Raw genomic sequence first — 20,562 nt, forward strand, 5'->3', positions numbered from 1 at the left:
GAACAGTCCACAAAGGTCAAGAACCAAAGACTTCCTTCTCACAAGGAAACATGTCAATCTCTCAATCAACACACTTCCCACCGAAGCCACGCCGTAAGTACTTAGCAATAAAATCCACAATGATTCGTATCAACCTCCTAACAGTACATATCTCGCTCGTATATTCAAATATTCGCCCATTAAAGTCGACAAGCAAGTCATTAAAAATGACTTCATAAAGCGCCTGCCGTAACCGGAAGTCGCCGAAACGCGGTGGAAATCCGGTCCCCTTCCAACGTCGATATCGGTCTCTGAAAGGGATTGCGGAATGGGTATACGCCGCCTGGGAAAATTGCAGCGCGTGCAGTGCTGCCAATCGCGGGCGGAGAGGAAACGGTCAGGGCGAAGCCTCGCAAAAGTCGAGGGCCGTGCCTCCACAGTCCACAGTTACTTCCTGTTGCCCCGTCGTTCTTAGCGGTTTCGGCGCGCATCCGCTCGCGGAGAAAGCGTATCGCCTCGGGCCGATGCGCCTTGTGTTGTGACGGCTTCCGCCGCGGAACGTGCGGTTTCCGGTGCGTGGCGCACGTACGATATCGACTACGAGATACCAACACTGCCCGCGTATCGATAGTCAGTCGGAACTTGGCTGTCGCGCGTGTCGGTCGCACTCGTTTCTTAAGGTGCCAATACATCGAAGTTCGTGAACTGTTCGCGAATAATAAGAATATTCAGTTTTTTGGAAAGTGTTTGTTTGTCTTTACTGGTCTTAGTGTTCGTGGAAAAATCAAGTAAGGGTGAAAAAATTTTGTGAATTGAGTTCACGAACAGTGTTCGTGAACTGGTGGCTTGTATACATCCAGATTTCGATCATCCTTTGATAGCTTTTATTATCTTTTTTATTTAGACTGCTTCTTGTTTTATTATTATTTAGTGAGATTTAATTTTTGGGTATTTGATTATTTTTTCTTCTCTTTTTTTTGAGTTTGAAAAGGGGGACACTGCTGACACTTGTTGATGACTCTTCTGATTGTGAGTAGTTTGATCGATGGAAGGGATTGTGATATTGTGATTAATAGTGTTAGTGGATTATTAGTAGGGTCCTTTTGTATAGTTTGAAGTGTAGTTGTCTGTTGGAAGAAGTTTCGTTAAGTTTGAATATCTTAAAAAGGGGTTTTATAAGATTAAATAGTGATTTAAAGATTGGCTATTTATTAAATTAATAGAAAATATTCTAAAATTAGTACCTTATTAGTAATATCATTTATAACAATTTTTAGTGACCATGAAGATGACTAAAACAGATTAAAAGAATACGTAGTAGATAAAGTGTTATCTCTGTAAAACTCCATTTTCGCGGTTAACTTTTATCAACTTCCTCTTCACTCCCACGTGTAACGCCTCGACTCGTTCTTATCACTCAAAATTGCTCAATACAGTCAAATACCCATATTACTAATAAAAGTACAAAACTCAGACCACCAAATGTGTATAGTTTCTCCAGCATAAACTAGCAAAGGAACGCTTTCCCAATTTTCCCCAAAACTTGGTAACTGCTTTAACTCCTTCAACGTGCATTAAGGACCAAACAGTCTCGTGGATTTATATGGATCACCGATATCAGCGGCGTCTCTGGTCACGGTCTGGGAATATCCTGGATGCACCCTGGGAATATCCTGGCTCTGTTCCCGCATATTCCGGATCGGCGAGTCGGAGTTATGAAATACCGAAGTGGAAACGCTCGGCCTGCTTCGAGAGGTGGTTTTGCATTTCAGTTTCTCGATCGAATTCCATCTCTCCCTTTCCTCCAGCCTGTTCCCTCCCCCTCTTTCCTGCTTTTGTTTGATGCAAAGCAGTTGCTTCGAAGGAATTTCCCGCTCACGGAGCGCCACACCACTTTCCTTCCATTAGTTTCCATCCACTGAGACCTCTACACGAAATTATAGGAGAAACCTATCATTTCTTGGTGTATCTCCACTCGTTGACTTGACCCTCTTCCACACGTACGTTAATTATCTGTGGCCAACTCCGTGGAGACATTGCTACGATTTGATTTAAGTCTTCGATTTCTGGGTCTGGGTTTACCTGGACCAGGCCCTCCGCGTAGGTCTTTCTTCCTGGAATTGAGTGTCATGGGTTCCCTTAAAGCGTAATGCCTTTCTTTTCCACGTGGTTAAGATTACATTGTGTAACTTTTACATGGAGGAAAATGTTAAGTTGAAGTTATTGAAGTCTCTTGTAGAATTTATAAAAGTACCTTAACAGGTCTCAGTTTAATAGAAATGTAGATTTAACAAAGCTGCTCTTACTGTAGTCAAGCTACATTTGTTAATTTTATGAAGGTCTGTAACAGATCCTGCAAAAGTCTATTTACAAGACTTTTGCAAGATCTGTATGACCACTTTTTTCATTTAGAATTCGGTTTACTGGAAGGTGATTAAGAGAGAAAATACAAAAATTGTATTCATTCTTCAGGCATTTTAAGCTTAGAAACTGGATAATTTAGTTTCTTCAATTATTTATTAGTTACCGATCAAAAAGTAGTATATTTAACGAATGGGTCTTTTTATCGTTACAGCCACAAGATCGTCCAGTGCAGGTACCAACAACCTGCCACCGTTGACGTTCCACCAAGTCTATGGTGACAACATCAGACTCTGCAATGGCGGGACCATCGCCAGAAGGTTCGAGAGCTTCTGCAAGAGTATCACGTTCAGCGCGAGACCTGTGCGAATAGGTGAAAAGGTAACTTTCCAAAGTACATGCATACATCTATTCCATCGAACCGAAACAGAAAACCAAACACTTCATATTCCTTTGGCAAGCATATACATATACCACTCATTCCCAAGGTATAACTCTCCCAGCTTCATAAACGAATTTCCCACAGAAAAAGCCGATTATTCACCGACCAGTCCCGCAAAGAAAAACTATCCATCAGTGGAGAAACCACATTCTCCTCCAATAACACATCGACCAGCAATAGCGTCGAAGCCGCGCGTAATCCTATCTCATTACGAATTCTCGTACGCAACACGAGCCCGACAATTAATCGAGCCCTCCAAGCCACTCGCCACAGATTTCCCCCCCTCTGTCGCCGAGAAAACACCGTTTTCCCGCGTTTCCTCGTCGCCTGGCAAATCGTATACGCCAGAGCGACGGTTAATTGTGAGAATCGGGTGACTTTTGTTCCACTTGGTGAACTCCGTCATTTGCATTCGCCGTCTATGAAAGCTCGCAGCGAGCGAGCGAACGAACGACCCTGAAGAGGTCTAGCTATTTCACGTGGGCCGACTGTTTAGCGTTCGCTCGTCGTCGACCAGCAACGACTGTCCATATCTAACTTATCCATCCACGAATAGTCGGCGTAGCAACACGGTGAAGCGTGTGCACGAAGTTGCGTGAGTCGCCGCTCTCCTTTCGTCCATCGTGCCTCTCTGTTCGAGGGGATCGCTGGGGAGCGTGGGCGAGGCATTCGAAGGTTCGTCGTGGATTTCACTAAACGCCTTGAATTTGGATTTTCACTGACAGAATTGCTCGGTTTCTTTCGCGATCCCGATGGGTGGGCCTTAATTGGCAGCGATTAGTTCGAGCGGGGATTCGTCGGTCGTGGGTTTTATTTAGGCGTTTTGAGTAGGTGAATGGAGTTGAGTTTTTTCAGATTTTAAGTTTGGGTGCTGAGTCCTTTTTGGAATTTAGTAATTAATTGCTTCCTCAACTGTGAGGTGGTGGGTCATTAATTTGATGGTTTTCGATATTCTTTAAGGAGTCTTTAGGAATTTGAGGACCGTATTAGGAAATCGGACTAGGAATCTGAAAATTTTGTGGTTCTTGTGAGATACGTATTAACATAATCTCCTTTTCGTGTTGACTAATAAGTCTGTTTAAAATTTTAAGATTTTATATAGTAGTATACTAATTATTCGAAATATTTATAGGAAAGTTTAATAGAAATTCTTATTAGTATTCTGCATAGCTCTAAAGAATAATAAGAGATCTTAGATCTTAGACTTTGCATACTTTATAGAGAAGTTGCGTGGGTGTACCAATCTTTAAAACTTCGCAAAGGCATGTAATGTCTAAGTTTTGCTTTCCATTTACCAGCGAACATTTGATACTCTTTCCTAATTCATTTTATTCAGTAAGAATCTTAAAATAGGTATATCCTCAGTTTCCTGTCATAATTTGCAAAAACAGGTTCGAGTAAGAAAACAAAGTCACTGGCAGAGACTTTCCGCTCTCAGAAAAGTAACATCCTTCGATGCAAATTCGGTATTTCGCAATAGTTCCCCTATTATAGACTATCACCTTTGGGATTTTTGTCACGTTCAGTCTCGTGGTATAATGCTACCGAAGTTGGTAGCGAAATCGTCTTCTTCCTCGTCAAACCAGCTAAATTTGCAATGATATCGTGGGATTAAAAGCAACATGTTAAGTCACGAATGCCAAATAAGCATCTTCTTTTATTAGAGAATCCTTCTGCGCGAAGCACCTGAATTCAATGAAAGGCGTACTCTTTAATTTCAAGGGATATGGAGATTGTTTTAATTCCACATCGTCGGCATGGAATCGACACCTACGAATGCCGGGTGTTAAATTATGGAACGCTGCGATCAATATTCGCGTGACGCCACTGACGATCTCACGCGACAGGTGTCGTGATCATTCAAAATTCATGCTTTACTGTCTGTCCTTCCTGTTCTGCTCGCGATTTTGAGCAGACTGAAAATTTTCACAAAATATTCCTGTGGTATTTTTTTTATGATTTTGAAGGGATTGTAGGATTCCTTTAGCTCTAGTAGGTATTTTTTATTATTTATTAGAACTCGTTAATATTCAAAGAATAGTGCCACGCGTACCGACTTTACGTGGTACAAAGAGAACGATAGATATAATTTAAATGGAGTTCCACGAACGCAAGGTCAATGTGTCTAGGTAGCTCTGGGCTCCTATTGGAAGGATACTACTAGGCCTCATGATCAATTTGTAGGTCACAGTCTTATGAAGAACGCCGACTTGACATTTCTCCTTGATATATAGACTTAGAAGAGTATGCTAGAAACTTCTGAAGAATTTCCTGCTTCCCTACATCCTAGACTCTATTCAGTCTCCAAAAATTCTTTACGTCGCGGTTTAAACACATCATAGAAATAATTTAAACACAAAACAATAAAGCACGAGAATCTTATTATTTCGTCATATTTCACAAGCATTCTTTTGCCAGTCTCAAGATTACAAAATACAACCTCCTTTCTCTTCAAGTTCCATTATCCAAAATACAATGAATATACATTTTTACTGACAATTGTCTCTCCCTTTTCAGGTCTGCGTCAAATTCCTCGAAATCTCAAACAACTGGAGTGGCGTGATAAGGTTTGGTTTCACAAGCAACGACCCAATCAATCTAAGGAACTGCCTGCCAAGGTACGCCTGTCCAGACCTGACCAACAAGCCTGGTTACTGGGCGAAGGCTCTGGCCGAAAGGTTAGCCGAGAAGGACACAGTGCTCTTCTATTACGTCACATCGGCTGGCGACGTTCATTTCGGCGTAAATGGCGAGGAAAAGGGGTTGTTCTTCAGCGGCGTGGAGACCCGCGGCCCTCTGTGGGCGATTATCGACGTGTACGGTAACAGCACTGCCATCGAGTTCGTCGATCCCAACAGGCAACACTTCAACAACATCAGGAGAGGCGCTGAGCATAGCAACGAGGACAATGCACAGCACAGCAGGCACTCGGCCATGGATGATGCCAGCAACGCCGGCAGGGACGTCGAGAGGATCATCGTTCCGTCCATGCAGAGCATGTCGATCCATCATGAGCCCGACGTCGAGCTGCCTGGACTCAGGTTTCAGCCTGCCGGTGTCATCTTCACGCCGCTACCTTTCCACTCGTGAGTGCTCAGACCCCTGTACCCCTTTTGTTTCGTGAGCTTTAATGCGGGCCAATCGAGCTTGTTAGCAGACTCGAGTTGAGTCTAAATTCTGGGGCACAGGTGTTATGGGGATCTTTGCAGATGGCTGCATCCCTAGAAATGGATTACTTAATAAAGAAGATTATCTAAAAGATAGATCACTAAAGGGTTTTACCTGTTTATGAATAAATATTATCTTGTTGAAGTCTGTAGGTCTACACGCTATGTAAGAGAGTCATATAACTTTTCAGAAAACAAGAAAGAGATATGTTATACATGTAGAAGCCGAAGAAAAGAGTGCGAGTGTGGATGTAGCGTGAATGTACGTGTGAGTCCGAATGCGAGTGCACGCGGATAACAACAAGGTGTAAGAAATGTCGTACGGAAAAGGCGAAACGAAAGCGAAAACGGGCGTAACGTGGCGTAGGTGTAAGACTTAGTTTAAGTAAATATAGTTTCGAGTAGTAAGACCGCTGTCCCATTGTTCACACCGTGAAACCTCAATCATCGATCCTACATACATGTCTCTTCTCTGTTTTTTAAAAAGTTATATAACAGGTAGTGTAGACGCAGCTTAATATAGTAACTCTGTAACACCTGTAGTCTAGGGTTTAGTTTGTCCAAGTTCACTTTTTGCGGAAACAGTTCTCTAATTGCATCCTGATCCTCTTTTCCAGGACTCGGGGCAGGAACATCTGCTTCAGTAATCAACAGTGCGTGGCGACGCGCACCGACACGGAATTCTGTCACGGTTACGCATTCACGGAGCGACCGTTGCTGCTGGGGGAACGACTGGTCGTGCAGATCCTCGCCACAGAGCCCATGTACGTCGGTGCTTTGGCTCTGGGCCTGACTTCCTGCGATCCAGCGCGACTCACCGCGGAGGACCTGCCTGACGACAGCGATCTTCTCTTAGATCGTCCTGAGTATTGGGTGGTTTCCAAAGACGTTGCCTCCTGCCCTCAGCCTGGCGACGAGATCGCCTTCACCGTGACCCACTACGGAGAGGTTCAGATGAGCAAAAACAGTGGGCCACCGAACGTTGTGATGCACGTTGACCAGAGTTTGCAGCTGTGGGCATTCGTCGACGTTTATGGCAGCACCCAGCGTGTCAGGATGCTAGCCAGCAGGCCGACATCGCCTCCACGACAACGACAGAGCAATCCATCGCCAGCGACTATCATCCAGCAGCAACAGCAACAGCAGCAACAGCAACAACTGCAGCAGCAGCAGCAACACTCGAACCACAGTAACGCTGCCACTGAGCTGTCCAGATTCTCAGAAGTGGTGCAGTTCAAGCCATCTCTCGGCGGTGGTACCGTTCTAGTAGTGAACCTGCCTCCCCAGACTGGCTACCCAACGCCGCCCTTGCGGCCCACTGCCCAGCCCACCTACGCCTCCGTGGGCCACAGGAACCCTCACATACATCTTCCAGCGGCTGCCGCGGCGTCGACGTCGCATCCAAGCTCTTCCAGACAATCTTCACCACCTCTGACGGGCACCATGGCTAGTACAGGTTCCTCCACTTATGTGGAGCCAGTCAACTATCAAAGCCTCGACGGAACTCTGACGTCCCAGGCGTCCTCTCACCTGCAACAGTGGAGCGAAGGACTCCAGCCCACGCCAGGGCAGCCCAGCGAGTGTTCTATTTGTTACGAGAGAAGCATCGACAGTGTCCTCTACATGTGCGGTCACATGTGTATGTGTTACTCCTGCGCTACCCAACAATGGCGCGGCAAAGGTGGCGGACACTGCCCTCTCTGTAGGGCGCTCATCAGGGACGTTATCCGTATCTACAGATCCTGAACAGCGGGGCTCCGCGGAAGGAACACCTCCAAGGGCTGATTCGTTACCTAGTTCGTTAGCTCGTCTCCCCTGCAACAGGAAAACGTGCTCTCTACTCGTGGCCAGTCTTCCGAGCACGATATTGGATCGCTTTCGCTTCTCATCGTTCGGACGGACAGATAGTCGGCTGTTCATCGAATTGTCGAGCGCAGGTCGCGATGGTCAGGACCTATTTCTCAGGATTATTGGCGATAAACGGGGAACGCTTTGGAGAGCGAAGTCCAGTGACTCTTGTCAATTAAGACGCGAATATACGGGGGATGGAGACGCGACAGTGACACCGCCGCTGTGAACCGATGGGACCGTGAGACGAGATTACGAGACGCCGTCGTAGAGACTCTCGATGATAGTCTTAGGTCGTCGGTTCGGTATCTTCGGTCGTGACGTCGGTGAAGTTCGCTCGATATCGCTGACGAAAGGACACAATAAGTTTTTCCCAAGCGAGCGACTTGAAGAACGTACGCGTGCGAGCTTTCGAGACTCATACAGAGGACAGAGAATGAGCGTGTGAGTGAGCGATAGAGAGACAGGGTATGAATGAGAGGACGAGAGAAGAGGTAACATTGAACTTAGATATTTTCACAATTGACATTATATATTATTGCTACCGTCGCGAATTACTATTACCGTTACTATCATTACACTTACTAATTACTGCTATTCTCAGCCTTTAGTTATTATTATTATTTTTATTATTATTATTGATATTAGTAACATTATTGTTTAGTGCGATTCTACATCATAGTGGTCATTATATTATCATTCTTACCGAGAGCGGACGTTAACTCGTCCCTACTCTCAAGAGTAACATCGTCGTGTCGGGATCGAGCATGTATGATTGTGGCTCTTTAATTTAACGCAACTCTGTGTGATGATTACGTAGTCGCGAATCTGTTTGCGTGTCAGACGAGGCGCCCAGGGGCGCCTCTAGGTGTTAGACTCTTCGATTTTTCGCTTTGGAAAAGATCCCTTCGCCCCTCGGTTCTTCTTTTTCTTTGTTCGTTCGCGTTTCGTCGCTTCTTCCCCACTCTTGCAGTCGGAACACGACCGATGCTTCGCGCTATCGATGGCTATCGATACGTCCTCATCCTCTAGCCAGCGCGAGCCTTTTTCAGACGCCTGTCCTTCTCGTTTGTTACTTTCGACAATAACGCTTGGATATAAACTAACCACAAACGTGTTAAGCTGTAAGCGGAGTTACACGCCACATGTGAGCCGTTTGTAGGAACGGCTACGATTAATCTGTTACCAAAGAAATGCGCGAACGTTCTCCCACACCCGCTCTGCGTACGTTTTCGATAACAAGCTCACGCACTTTCTCCACGCAGCCCAGCCTTAAAGGACGATGATGATGGTTTTTGATATGCGTTTAGACATAGCGTTACCGAGTTTTTAAACCGAATTCATGAAGTCAGAGACAAACGAGTACACTGTCGTAGACTACTGAGAGAGCCAGTGGCAATTGCAGCAGCGTAACGATAGGTGAATTGATTGGAACATAATAGGATTTGTCTTGGTGAATCCTCTCGGAATTGAATCAGTTTGAAGCGTATTGAAGCGACCACCTGAGACGTTGTCTATGTATATCTTTAACCGCAGACCTCCGTACTGGATTCCTAATTGTATCGACAAGAGTACAAGCGAAGTTACTATATTAGGTTGCGTAGCGTTCTAAGAGACGAGAAAGGTTTAGAGGCTTTTATCAGTGTTAATGACTAAAAAGACATTATTTGAGGAACCTGGGAGCCAAACGGTGCGAGTACGATTCGATTTTGCTGAATTCGATGCGACTGGAAGATCAAGTTTGTTCTGTGAAGAGTGGAAGCTTAGCTTCTAGGAGCTCGAAAACTGAATTTTGATATCTGATCCAGTGTAGTCACCACTTGGCACCCTGACTCCTCACTTGTTATGGACTAAAAGCGATTTATAGAACCTGTCAGCGTCTCGCGTGGTCGATTTAATTATGTCTTCTTATTCGTACTGCGCGATTAACCTGTTAATTGGAGAACAACTTGTCGTATGAAATGGTGACTCTTATTATTAGAATAGTATTTTGTAGTAAGTGTCTAATGAGCACCCTTATCTAAAATAAGTAAATTCTGTATTATGATTATTCTTAATAATTCATCTGGAATAGTTAACAAAACTGAACAAGAACGTTTCTCAATGAAAGAAGCATATCTTGATGAGCATATTTTTGAACAAGATTGACCTACAGTTATAGCTACCAATAAGTATATCTAAACAGACACTTACATTAGGCCATCCATTCGTAATGTTTCTTAAAAAAGAATGCAACATAAAATACATTTGACTGTGATCTATTTTAATGAGTAACCTAACTGCCATTTTGTTACGTGACTTCTCCAGTCCAATTACCAATTTACATGTTCCATTTTTATAAAAAGGATTTTCTTTTAGCCTTGAAACATCACGAATCGCTGTGACCTAATACAAAAAAAGGAGCTTCTTACGTTCTTGTCTAAACTCTGCCATCACATTTTAATCAATATAGTAAGATATACTGTCAGTTTCTAGAACGAAAGGCCAATGTTTTCGCCCAAAAATGTTCAACTGGACCTTGCATCCGCTTCGTCTGACCTTTAAAAGTTAGAGACCAACCATTTAACAGGATCTACGTTGCAATTTGTTTGCACGGTTGTCCACTGGCTCCGTTGTGACGTGAACAATCGAGAGTACGGGCCGTGGAACGACTCTGTCGATGTATCTCGTTTCACGGCCCGTTCGACCGCGAGGAATTCTCTCTATTACGCGAGATCACTTTATTTTCGTACAGCAACGAAACGTGCCAAGGGCGGCGACGTTTTTTCCTTCACTGGCCCTCGGACGCGTTGCAAATCCTACTAGGATCAGGCGGACGAGAGACGAACGTCCTCGAGGCCGTGCCTTAATTAAACATTGTCGACGCCTCTTGTAATCGTCGTCGTCGTCATCGTCGTGTCGTGACCGTTTGCTCGCCGAGCTCTTTCCATTCGATCGACAGAGATGTATCGCCCTGACCAGAAGTTCGTCTCCTGACGTTCGTTCTGACAGTCGTCGCCGCGACCTCGTCAGATGTCAAATTTGAGAACAATTTTGCTCGCTCTCTCGCTTCTTCGTTGAACCTCTTCTTATACAGAGTGTCCTACGCAACTAGAACAGGTTCTAACTCCTAAACGGTTGGGAATAGAAGAACATATTATAAGTAGAAGTTCAATGGTATCAGACGGTGCATAATATACAACTAGTTTTATGTACCTTTGTGCATCGGTGCATCAGAAAAATGGAACTGCACTTTTTTTTAAAATGGAAACCTATGTTTCTGACTGCACCAATCGATGCAGTTTCTTGTGCTCTAATAAAAGTACTAACATTCTTATGCCCTAAACTTATTCGTTAGGAAGTTATTGAAGCTAAAAGTTCTCTGAATTATTTCGGTCTCTCGACAAGTGTTCTGGGGTACCTACGTTACAACAAGTGTTCGAATGGTTCACCATTGCAGTTGAAACACTTTTCTTGACGTTGCGTAACACATTCCTGATGTCCCTTTCTGTAATTTTGGATATTTCTTGCTGAATGCGTTGTTGGAGCTCCTCAAGATTAGTAATAGGGTACGAATACACGCGAGGGCTGTTGACGATTGGGATATGCCTCTCGATACAGCCCTGCAGCGTCAGTACCATTTTGATTGCATTTGCTAAACAAAATGAACATATCAACTGCTTCTCTATTCGTAAATGCCATGATTTCGAAACACTGGGTCGGCAAACGAGCACACACGGGTAGTGAATAGTTACTGATGGAAATCTTAATCTTACAGTGACTAGTATTAGTAGGTGCTTCATATTTACAAACATTGTAATGGAACATAACGTAGCTACTACGGAATACTTACTGAGAGACTAAAATCATTCAGAGAATTTTCAGCTTCGATAACTTCCTAACGAATAAGTTCAGAGCATAAGTATGTTAGCATTTTTATTAGAGCACAAGAAATTGCATTGATTGATGCAATCAGAAACATAGGTTTACATTTTTTTAAAAAATTCAGTTGCATTTTTATGATGCACCGAGTCACAAAGATGCATAGAATTAGTTGGATATTATGCACAGTCTGATACAATTTAACTTTTACTTATAACATCTTCTTTTATTCCCAACCATTTAGGAGGTACAGCCTGTTCCAGTTACGAGGGACACCCAGTGTAACTCTTTCTACTAATTCTAATTTATTTAATGGTTCATCCTCACAGCATGGTTTAATAATGGGGCTGAAACGCTGATTTTAATGTTTAACTGTTAATATCAGAGGACTCAGAAGTGGTAAATTTTAATAGAGCATTCTTGGAATGGAAAATCTATCAGTTCTGTTCATCTCTATCCATTATTGAAGAGATGTAAAAACTAATGTTTAACATTTCAAAAGATAGGTCTTATATGAAATATAATGACTTATCAGAGACGAGAAGCGAGAGGTGCGAAAACGTGTCAACGAGCAACCATAATACTTCAAAAAATGTAGCAATCTTGCAATCACTCACGAATTCTGTATACTCGTAATGTCTACTTTAGGGAGAACAAAATCTTTGGAAATCATCCACTCACAATTATATATATTTAAGAAAGTATAACAACAGTACACTAAGTTCATTACAAGTATATAGTTTTCGTAAAAAGGACTTCTACATTTTCTAATACGTTAGAAGTCCAAAAATGTACGTAGACTTAATAGAGAATAAGTTTCGGCACGAACTTTGAAAGTCACCATAAACTTTCACCAAAAATAGGGCGCTGTCAAAAAGTACTTCTATCTAGTTCCACAAGAAAGCTCAAGAAACTTTATCCAAGAAGCTACATGAAACCGCAGTAAATTAAAATTCGAATGCATCGTCAGTGTCTGATTGAAGTTGCTCGTTCGCCGTTTGTCGCGAGACAGAGTTCCCCAAAAATCGGCGAGAGAGAATCGCTAGCAAAGTGTGTCGAGCAGATCCGATGAACGAGTTCTCCGTGGAAAAGCTTGCGAGACATTCGTTGGAAAAGTGACAAGAAAAACTGTAGAGTGTAAAAGAGAGTGAGTGAGTGTAAGGGACGAGAGAGAAAAGGATAGCGAAGCCTGTCGGTAAGAACGAGATCGGGTATTCGCGGTGTTTCCTAGCCGTTGGCGGAGTATGGTACGCGAGAGCGAAGCGACAGAGAGGAGAAGAAAGATGAGAAAGGGAATGGTCCTTCTCGAGATGATAAAAATAAAGAAAAAACGGATACGCAATAAAGCAGTAGTAAAAATCTCTAGTCCAGCGAGCGGCAGCTTTAACACGCCTGCCAATCCAAAAAAGAAACGATGAGATATGAGGAAGCGTGATGATTTGGGAGAGAAAGAGAGATAGAGAGGCGATATTAGAGAGGAAGAAAAAAAAACGGTAGAGCGTGAGAGGGAGGGAGAGAGAGAGGATAATAGAGAGATTGAAAGAGAGCGTGAGAGAGAGAGAAAGATAGAAGAGAAATTTTATAAAATATACAAAGTTTTAATAAGCGAAAGAAAAAGTTTGCAGATTATCGCGCGTGCCGAGCCGCCGCGTCGATGCGCGCGCCATCGAGAATCTTTTTATTAGATTATTACTCTATTAACGATAGAATTTATTGTAACATGTCGCGTTCGGCGTCGATGAGAGGCGTCCAAGCGAAAATTTCCCGCGATGATCGATCCTTCCCGAGATTAATTTTGCGATCGAGGAAAATCTACGGTTCGATGAATGGAATCGGAGAGATACGGTTTCTTTTTGGAAGATATGAAAGTTAACGCTGTTGGAAACGTTAGGATTCAATCGATGACTCCTAACGATGCACAGACGCTCTCGTTGATGTCAACCCGGGTCGTTGTGTCGTCGTCGTGTCAGCATTACCGATATGTATCGATGTGTATACCCGATCGATCGATGTTTTTGCGTTCGTCGGTATCGCTTGTTCTTCCCCCCACCGCCATCGCTATGTTTCTTTTCGTACGGGACCTTTTGTACAATTCGACGAACTTGATCAGCGAGCACGCGTCGACAGCCAGAGTTTCAGGATTTTCTTTTTCGATTGTTACGCGAGGACATTCATCTAAGATCTTCTGTACGATTTCTTTTTTTGTTTAGTTTCCGTTTTTTTTCGTTTCGTTTTTAAACACTCGACGTGATACGCACAAAACGCGCAGAAATCACACCTACAGACAGAGAAAGGTTTTGTAACGTGCGTTATCCAAATGGAAGGGACGTGTATGTTGTGCTCGTATGTTTTACATATCGTTAAATTCGAGTGTGCTGTCCGTTGCGTCGCGGTAAATACGTTATGTCCATTACCATCAGATATGCCCCCCCTCTCCTCTGAGATGAAATATTTCTTCTAAGCGCGATAAGAGTTCTCAACGTGAACCTAACTTGTAAAGATGCCGATACAAATTTATACATATGTAATATAATTCGCGCAGCCGCGTGCTGTTCTACACAATAAAAAGCCTGTAATATCTGCGAACCATCGACTCGTGTTCTTTCATGCTCACTCTCTCCCCTCTTGCGAATGGAAATTTTCTGAATTAGTTTTTTTGTTTAGCGTTCAATGTAGAGGTTTTCAATTTAGTATTCTGTACCATTTCATATGAAGAATTGTTGATTATTAAATATGTTCTTCCATGAATCGTCAATATTTATTTTTTTTTATAAGGTAACCATATCCAGACTCAGTCAGCCAAATATCCTTGGAATGTATTTAAAGCGTACTTGGTAAAAATCTGGTAAAAGTGGAAGCAACTGGAGTTGAGCTGACAGTTACCAATAGCTAAATGATTAAATGAAGAATCTTTTGATACTCGAAGATTTAAAGGTTTTAAATCTTTAAATAATATTAAAAGTACAACTTCTTTTCACGTAAAAGAATCAATCATTAATGTTTACAATTTTACCGAAATACGAATTAACAGCTATTTCACAAGACATATAGGATAGGTATGAACAAATATAAAGACACATTAAAAAGCAAGTATATAAACTCACAATATAAAAATATTGTATATTTACAATTACAAAAATAAAGTAAATACTAAAACAATGTACAGGACAAGTACAAATAAAATCGACAAAAACAGTGTATACTTTGTACAAAAGATATGATTCGTTCGTTCTCGTGAATTGATCCAGTGGCAAAACTACGTCTTGCCAGGATGTTTGTGTTCGTTCAATTTTCGTCTTCGCCTTCACCAGCATCTGTCGAGTCCATGCCAACTTCTTCATAATCCTTTTCCAGCGCAGCTAAATCTTCCCGCGCTTCATTGAATTCACTTTCGTCCATGCTTTCTTGGACATACCTGTATAATATTTATTTATTCATAAATATGTCTGATAATATTAAATTGAGAAAAAATGTTTCTTATCACAGAGGTATATTAACAAGAATAAAAATTGTATTCCAAGTTTAGGCAAAGTTATTTCATGTTACATCAAAATATAATTTAATAGTATTACCAGTGCACAAATGCACGTTTCCCGAACATCAAATCGAACTTCCTGTTTAACCTGGTCCACGCTTCTGCAATTGCAGTTGTGTTTGCGAGCATCGCCATAGCTCGTTGTACCTTCGCGAGATCACCGCCTGGGACTACTGTTGGTGGTTGATAATTGATACCCACCTGAGGACAAAGTCATACATAGATGTGCAGGTAAATTATGATGAAAGTGGTGTAAGTCAAGCCATGATAAAAAATTGAATTTTTTAAATCTTCACGCAGTTAAGAAACATGTCTGTATTAGCAGTTCCTAAAATTTTACAGTAATAGATAAGCTACACACGAACTGCATGACTTGTTCAATTAGTATGTAACACTACCTCAGCTTAAACTGACATCCCTCAAACACCAAACAAAAAAAATTAAATGAAAAGATAAACTGAAAACCAAAGAAAGAATACTAAAATTCACCTTGAACCCAGTAGGACACCAATCAACAAACTGTATCGCCCTTTTCGTCTTAATCGTCGCGATGGACGCGTTCACGTCCTTAGGTACCACGTCACCCCTGTACAGTAAACAGCAGGCCATATACTTCCCCCTTTGCGGATTGCATTTGACCATTTGCATAGCAGGCTCGAAGCAGGACGACGTCAGCTCCATTACTGTCAGTTGTTCGTGATAAGCTTTCTCGATGGACACGATTGGCGCGTACGTCGCCAAGGGAAAGTGAATTCTGGGGTATGGGACCAGGTTCGTCTGGAACTCCGTCAAGTCGACATTCAGCGCCCCGTCGAACCTCAGCGAGGCAGTGATGGAGGAGACGATCTGTCCAATTAATCGGTTCAGGTTCGTATAAGTTGGTCGCTCGATATCCAAGTTCCGCCTGCAAATATCGTAAATCGCCTCGTTGTCCACGAGGAACGCGCAGTCCGAGTGCTCGAGGGTCGTGTGTGTTGTGAGGATCGCGTTGTAAGGCTCCACCACCGCGGTGGAAATCTGTGGGGACGGATAAATGGCAAACTCGAGCTTGGCCTTCTTCCCATAGTCCATCGAGAGACGTTCCATCAGCAGGCTCGTGAACCCTGACCCTGTGCCGCCGCCAAACGCGTGGAAGATCAGGAAACCCTGCAGACCGCTGCACATGTCCGCGATTTTACGGATTCTGTCGAGGACCAGGTCGATTATCTCTTTTCCTAAGGTGTAGTGTCCTCTGGCGTAATTATTCGCGGCGTCCTCTTTGCCAGAGATTAACTGCTCCGGGTGGAAGAGCTGGTGGTAGGTTCCGGTTCGGACTTCGTCTAAAGGAGGGGTGAGTGATTGTGTCGGAAATGTGTTTTTGAAAAACTGAGGAAGATTTCAAGTGTGTTTTTAATTTATTTTACAGTAGGTTTCTTTATTTAGTAAGAACATTTAATTTGCCTTTGCAATATGTCGCGTATTTAAAATTCATTATTTAAAAGCAGATTTCTATAATTAGTTTTACTTTTGCATTCGCTGAAAGTGGAGAGAGTGCTTGGGGGAGGGTTGATTACTGGGGATCGAGGGTTTACCTATTACTGTGGGTTCAAGGTCCAAAAATACTGCTCGTGGAACGTATTTGCCACCGCCAGTTTCACTGAAGAAGGTTTGGAAGCCTTCGTCACTGGAACAGCTCTGAGGTGGAAGACATCCATCAGGTTGTATGCCGTGTTCTAGGCAATACAGTTCCCAACACGCGTTGCCCATTTGGACGCCGCCTTGGCCGATGTGGACTGACAGTACTTCTCGCTAATAAATTGAAAGAAATTCACTCAATCTCGATTTTGAATGGAGCAATGCCTGATTTATATGAGACCCTCCAGAGCTTTAACTTTAATACGATTTAATCTGTATTTGATGTGAATTATTAACGTGTAGAATTAGATGACTAAATAATTACCATTTTGATGGTTTGTTAAAGGTATAAGGGAAGGGAAGACGAAATTAACGAACGACGTTGACAGTATGAACGTCCGAATCCAACTGAATAAACGAGATGTTCTGTTCGGGAATTTTGTTTTCGTTGCTGGGAGACAATCGTGAGTATAATTTATAATAACTTTAATGCATAGAATTTAATATCATGAATTTATTTAATCACTATACGCTGGAGTGATTTTTATATATTTATGATGAAATTGGAAATTATTTCATAGTAGTTATTTTTTAATAAATATCTTAAAGGAGGGGTAGGAATAAAGAGAATACCAAGAATATTTTGAATTTAATGATTTATTTATTTGAAGTTTGTACAGAATTAGATAGCCAACAATAAACTTATTAAAATTTCGTTGTGCTTGTATTTGCTTATGAATTTTTTTACGATAAAATGATATAATCTTCCTATATGAAACAAAATTGAAATAAGTGTAATAGTCTTCAGCTTGTTAATACTTATACCCTGTATGAATTAAAATTACAAGATAGTTCATTTTTTTACAGTTAAATTATTATTTTAGCATAAACAATTTATTAGAATATGAAAGATTTATAACTGTTCATTTTTCGTTTAGATTGAAATGAAATATTCTCTTAAAATTTTCCTGAATTTTTGGCAAACTTTTAATAGTATTATTCGAAAATATTTAGCTTCATTTCGTAAGGGGTGTTTACCCCTGTTCCAACCACAGTTTCAGATACTGTACACGCTGACGAGGTGGCCGAGAGGTTAAGGCGTTGGACTGCTAATCCAATGTGCTCTGCACGCGTGGGTTCGAATCCCATCCTCGTCGAGTATTTTTTTTACTTAAATTATAAATTCACTTAATTTACAAAAATTAAAATCGAAAACAGTGCATTCGCGTGAAAAATAAAATCTCTGTAAAATCGTGTTATTGATGTTATCAAAACATTGTTTAGTTACCATTTGCGCTAAATCAACTGTGATTTAAGAGAAGTGATTTCAATCAAAATTATAATAAAGGAAAATTTTTTCCTGAATGAAAAGAAATAATTACTCTATTCTAAAGCACGATTTATTGCACAAATTATTTACTAGTCATTATAAAAATATTATTTAACGATTCTTTAAATAACAGATTTAGATAATACAATCGTATATTACATAAATACAATATATAAATTATATGTGTACATATTACATTTATACATTAAAAATTTCAATGCAAGATAAAAATATAGTTTTGTATACATTAGATATCAGTTAAGGCACTGTTTTCATTGCGTTGTACATTTTAATGTAGGAGGTTAGAGGCAGTGAGTTAATTAAAACAGAACATGTTAAGAGTTAGTTCGAGGTTACAATCATGTGAGTGTTAGTTTCGTTTCTTGTTTCATTGTCAACGCATGCGGGAAATTTTCTTACTCTTGTCGTTTACAATCGGTGGCAGTTGCTTGGGTTTTTCAGGATTTTGGAGTCGATTATACAGACTAGAAAAGAAAATAATTACATAATAGTATACAGTAATTTGAGCCTATATTACATGTTTACAACATTTAAACAGAATGTTTAATGCTTACAATTTATATGTTTCTGATCGAATATAATCCATTACATGAGATATGCCAACTTCCAGCTGATCTCCTATTGGAGTTACCCATGGGTTGAATTCCATTCTAAACACTGCTTTATTGCTAATCAAATCTAGATTACCTATAATGCAATTGTAAGATTAATGCTTTCAAAATACAACTTTTGTAAAAATATTATCAAAAATTTCTCAGCTTAATTATTCTCCTGTTCTTATAATTCCGTTACAATAGAATTTTAACTCTAATATGGTCATACCTATTTCTGGTGGCAATACTGTTAATCGATTCCCTTGAATATGTAACTCTCTCAATCGTGTCAGTTCTCCAATTTCTTTTGGTAATTCAACTAAATCATTCTCTCTTAAAACAAGCTGAGATACAATCAAAGTATTAATTATACATTACTGGACAATGGAGACAAAATTTACTTATTATAGGAACATATTGCACTTACAATTTGCAAATTCTTTAGGTGTCCAATTTCAGGAGGTAAATATTCAAAGTCATTATCAGCCAAATAAAGTGCCCTCAATGTCTCTGTAAATGAAATTAATATAGTGATATATATATAGAAAAGGAAATTTAAATACTGTACTGACCCATCATAAAAAAGTTTCCTGGAAGATTTTTCTCGCTCAAATTATTGTATGTTAAATCTAGAACTTCTAGTACTGGAAATGCACCAAATCCACGTGGAAGTACATCTAATTTGTTCATTCTGTAAATGTTTGTAGAGTATATGTTTCTGAAGATTTGTATAAAACATCCATAATTAATCTAGCAATCACAAAGAAGCTTACCCCACATTGAGAATCCTTAATTTTGGCATCTGCGATAATGAGATGGGAAGCTCAGTTATATGATTATTAAACAGATTCAATATCTCCAAATTGACTAAATTTGCAAGACCTGGTGGTACAGCTATGTAACAAAAAGTATGTATCCAAATAATGTAATTTATGGTTTGATGCAGGTATTCTTTGCACTATAGCAATTTACCTTGAATTTTATTGTGACTTAAAGTCAACCTGGTTATGTTGATCATATTAACTGTATGAAACAGATACAAACATTTATAAATATAAACATTACATTAATCACAAAGGATATTGTTTAATAAGATATTATAACAACCGTTCTAATTTTAAGACGTTACATTGTTAATAAAGTTTATAGAAATCAAGAAGAATAGTAACTTTGATATTCATATTATTATTTTCATAATATTTTCATATTATTATTATTATCGTAAATAATTTGTTGCGCATGCGTCGACCCGCCCACCGCGTGGGCAAATGACAAATGGCCTCCTCGGATTTCCATCCGCTCCAAAAACTAGTCAAGACAAGTTGCCTAATTTGGCAAACGGAAAGAGAGTCCACGACAGCATGGAAGACTCACGCAATCCAGGCATTTCTTCGAACGTCGAAATACCCTTATCTGCGAGATCAAGCTCGGGATTTTGGATTTCGCGGGCCTCGTCGAGGACCTTCTTTGCCTTCGACATCTTCCCGGCTGGAATACACGACACTGGTGCTTGATTCATTGCGCGCGCAATTGCATGTATGTACCAACACGTCAGACGACTTTAAATAAACATGCGTACTTCTATGACTACATGCACCCAAGTAGACTGATTGCTTTATTCTGTCTAGAGATTTATTAACATAGATCACCGACAGATGGAGCCCTCGGATCTCAAAGATTTAGACCCAAAATATGTATGTAAGGATCTAAGTCTAAGGACGTTTTAGTCATCCTGAATATTTGTAATAGAATAGATACTGACTACCTAATATATGATATTATATATATTCTTTAATAAAATGCAGCGTCGC

General features: G+C 40.9%; 3 protein-coding genes and 1 non-coding gene across 4 annotated transcripts in view; 2 read left to right on the forward strand and 2 right to left on the reverse strand.

Annotated features, from left to right (window-relative positions):
- Neur (E3 ubiquitin-protein ligase neur) overlaps positions 1 to 7,798 on the forward strand; it is a 73,683-nt gene extending 65,885 nt beyond the window's left edge. The window contains exons 2-4 of the mRNA XM_076384212.1: positions 2,555 to 2,721; positions 5,300 to 5,868; positions 6,567 to 7,798. Coding sequence (XP_076240327.1) covers positions 2,555 to 2,721; positions 5,300 to 5,868; positions 6,567 to 7,695 — 1,865 coding nt within the window. The 3' untranslated portion in view covers positions 7,696 to 7,798. The remainder of the gene's footprint in view (positions 1 to 2,554; positions 2,722 to 5,299; positions 5,869 to 6,566) is intronic.
- Positions 7,799 to 14,943: 7,145 nt separating this feature from the next.
- LOC143182790 (tubulin alpha-1 chain) lies at positions 14,944 to 20,231 on the reverse strand. The gene is made up of 5 exons (XM_076384016.1): positions 20,214 to 20,231; positions 16,765 to 16,981; positions 15,683 to 16,512; positions 15,231 to 15,394; positions 14,944 to 15,073 (listed from the first exon to the last, which is right to left on the reverse strand). Exons 1-5 carry the CDS (start codon positions 20,229 to 20,231, stop codon positions 14,944 to 14,946), a joined length of 1,359 nt encoding a protein of 452 aa, XP_076240131.1.
- Positions 17,632 to 20,270, reverse strand: Ics (ras suppressor protein 1). The gene is made up of 8 exons (XM_076384017.1): positions 20,126 to 20,270; positions 19,724 to 19,774; positions 19,525 to 19,645; positions 19,324 to 19,442; positions 19,179 to 19,261; positions 18,981 to 19,095; positions 18,713 to 18,845; positions 17,632 to 18,622 (listed from the first exon to the last, which is right to left on the reverse strand). The coding sequence occupies exons 1-8, from the start codon at positions 20,268 to 20,270 to the stop codon at positions 18,532 to 18,534; spliced, it is 858 nt and encodes a 285-aa protein (XP_076240132.1). The 3' UTR covers positions 17,632 to 18,531.
- Positions 17,883 to 17,964, forward strand: Trnas-gcu (transfer RNA serine (anticodon GCU)). The gene has a single exon. It is a non-coding gene; the product is annotated as a tRNA-Ser (tRNA).
- Positions 20,271 to 20,562: the final 292 nt, after the last annotated feature.

This window comes from Calliopsis andreniformis, chromosome 9, assembly GCF_051401765.1.
Source record: "Calliopsis andreniformis isolate RMS-2024a chromosome 9, iyCalAndr_principal, whole genome shotgun sequence".
Classification (NCBI taxonomy): Eukaryota; Metazoa; Arthropoda; class Insecta; order Hymenoptera; family Andrenidae; genus Calliopsis; species Calliopsis andreniformis.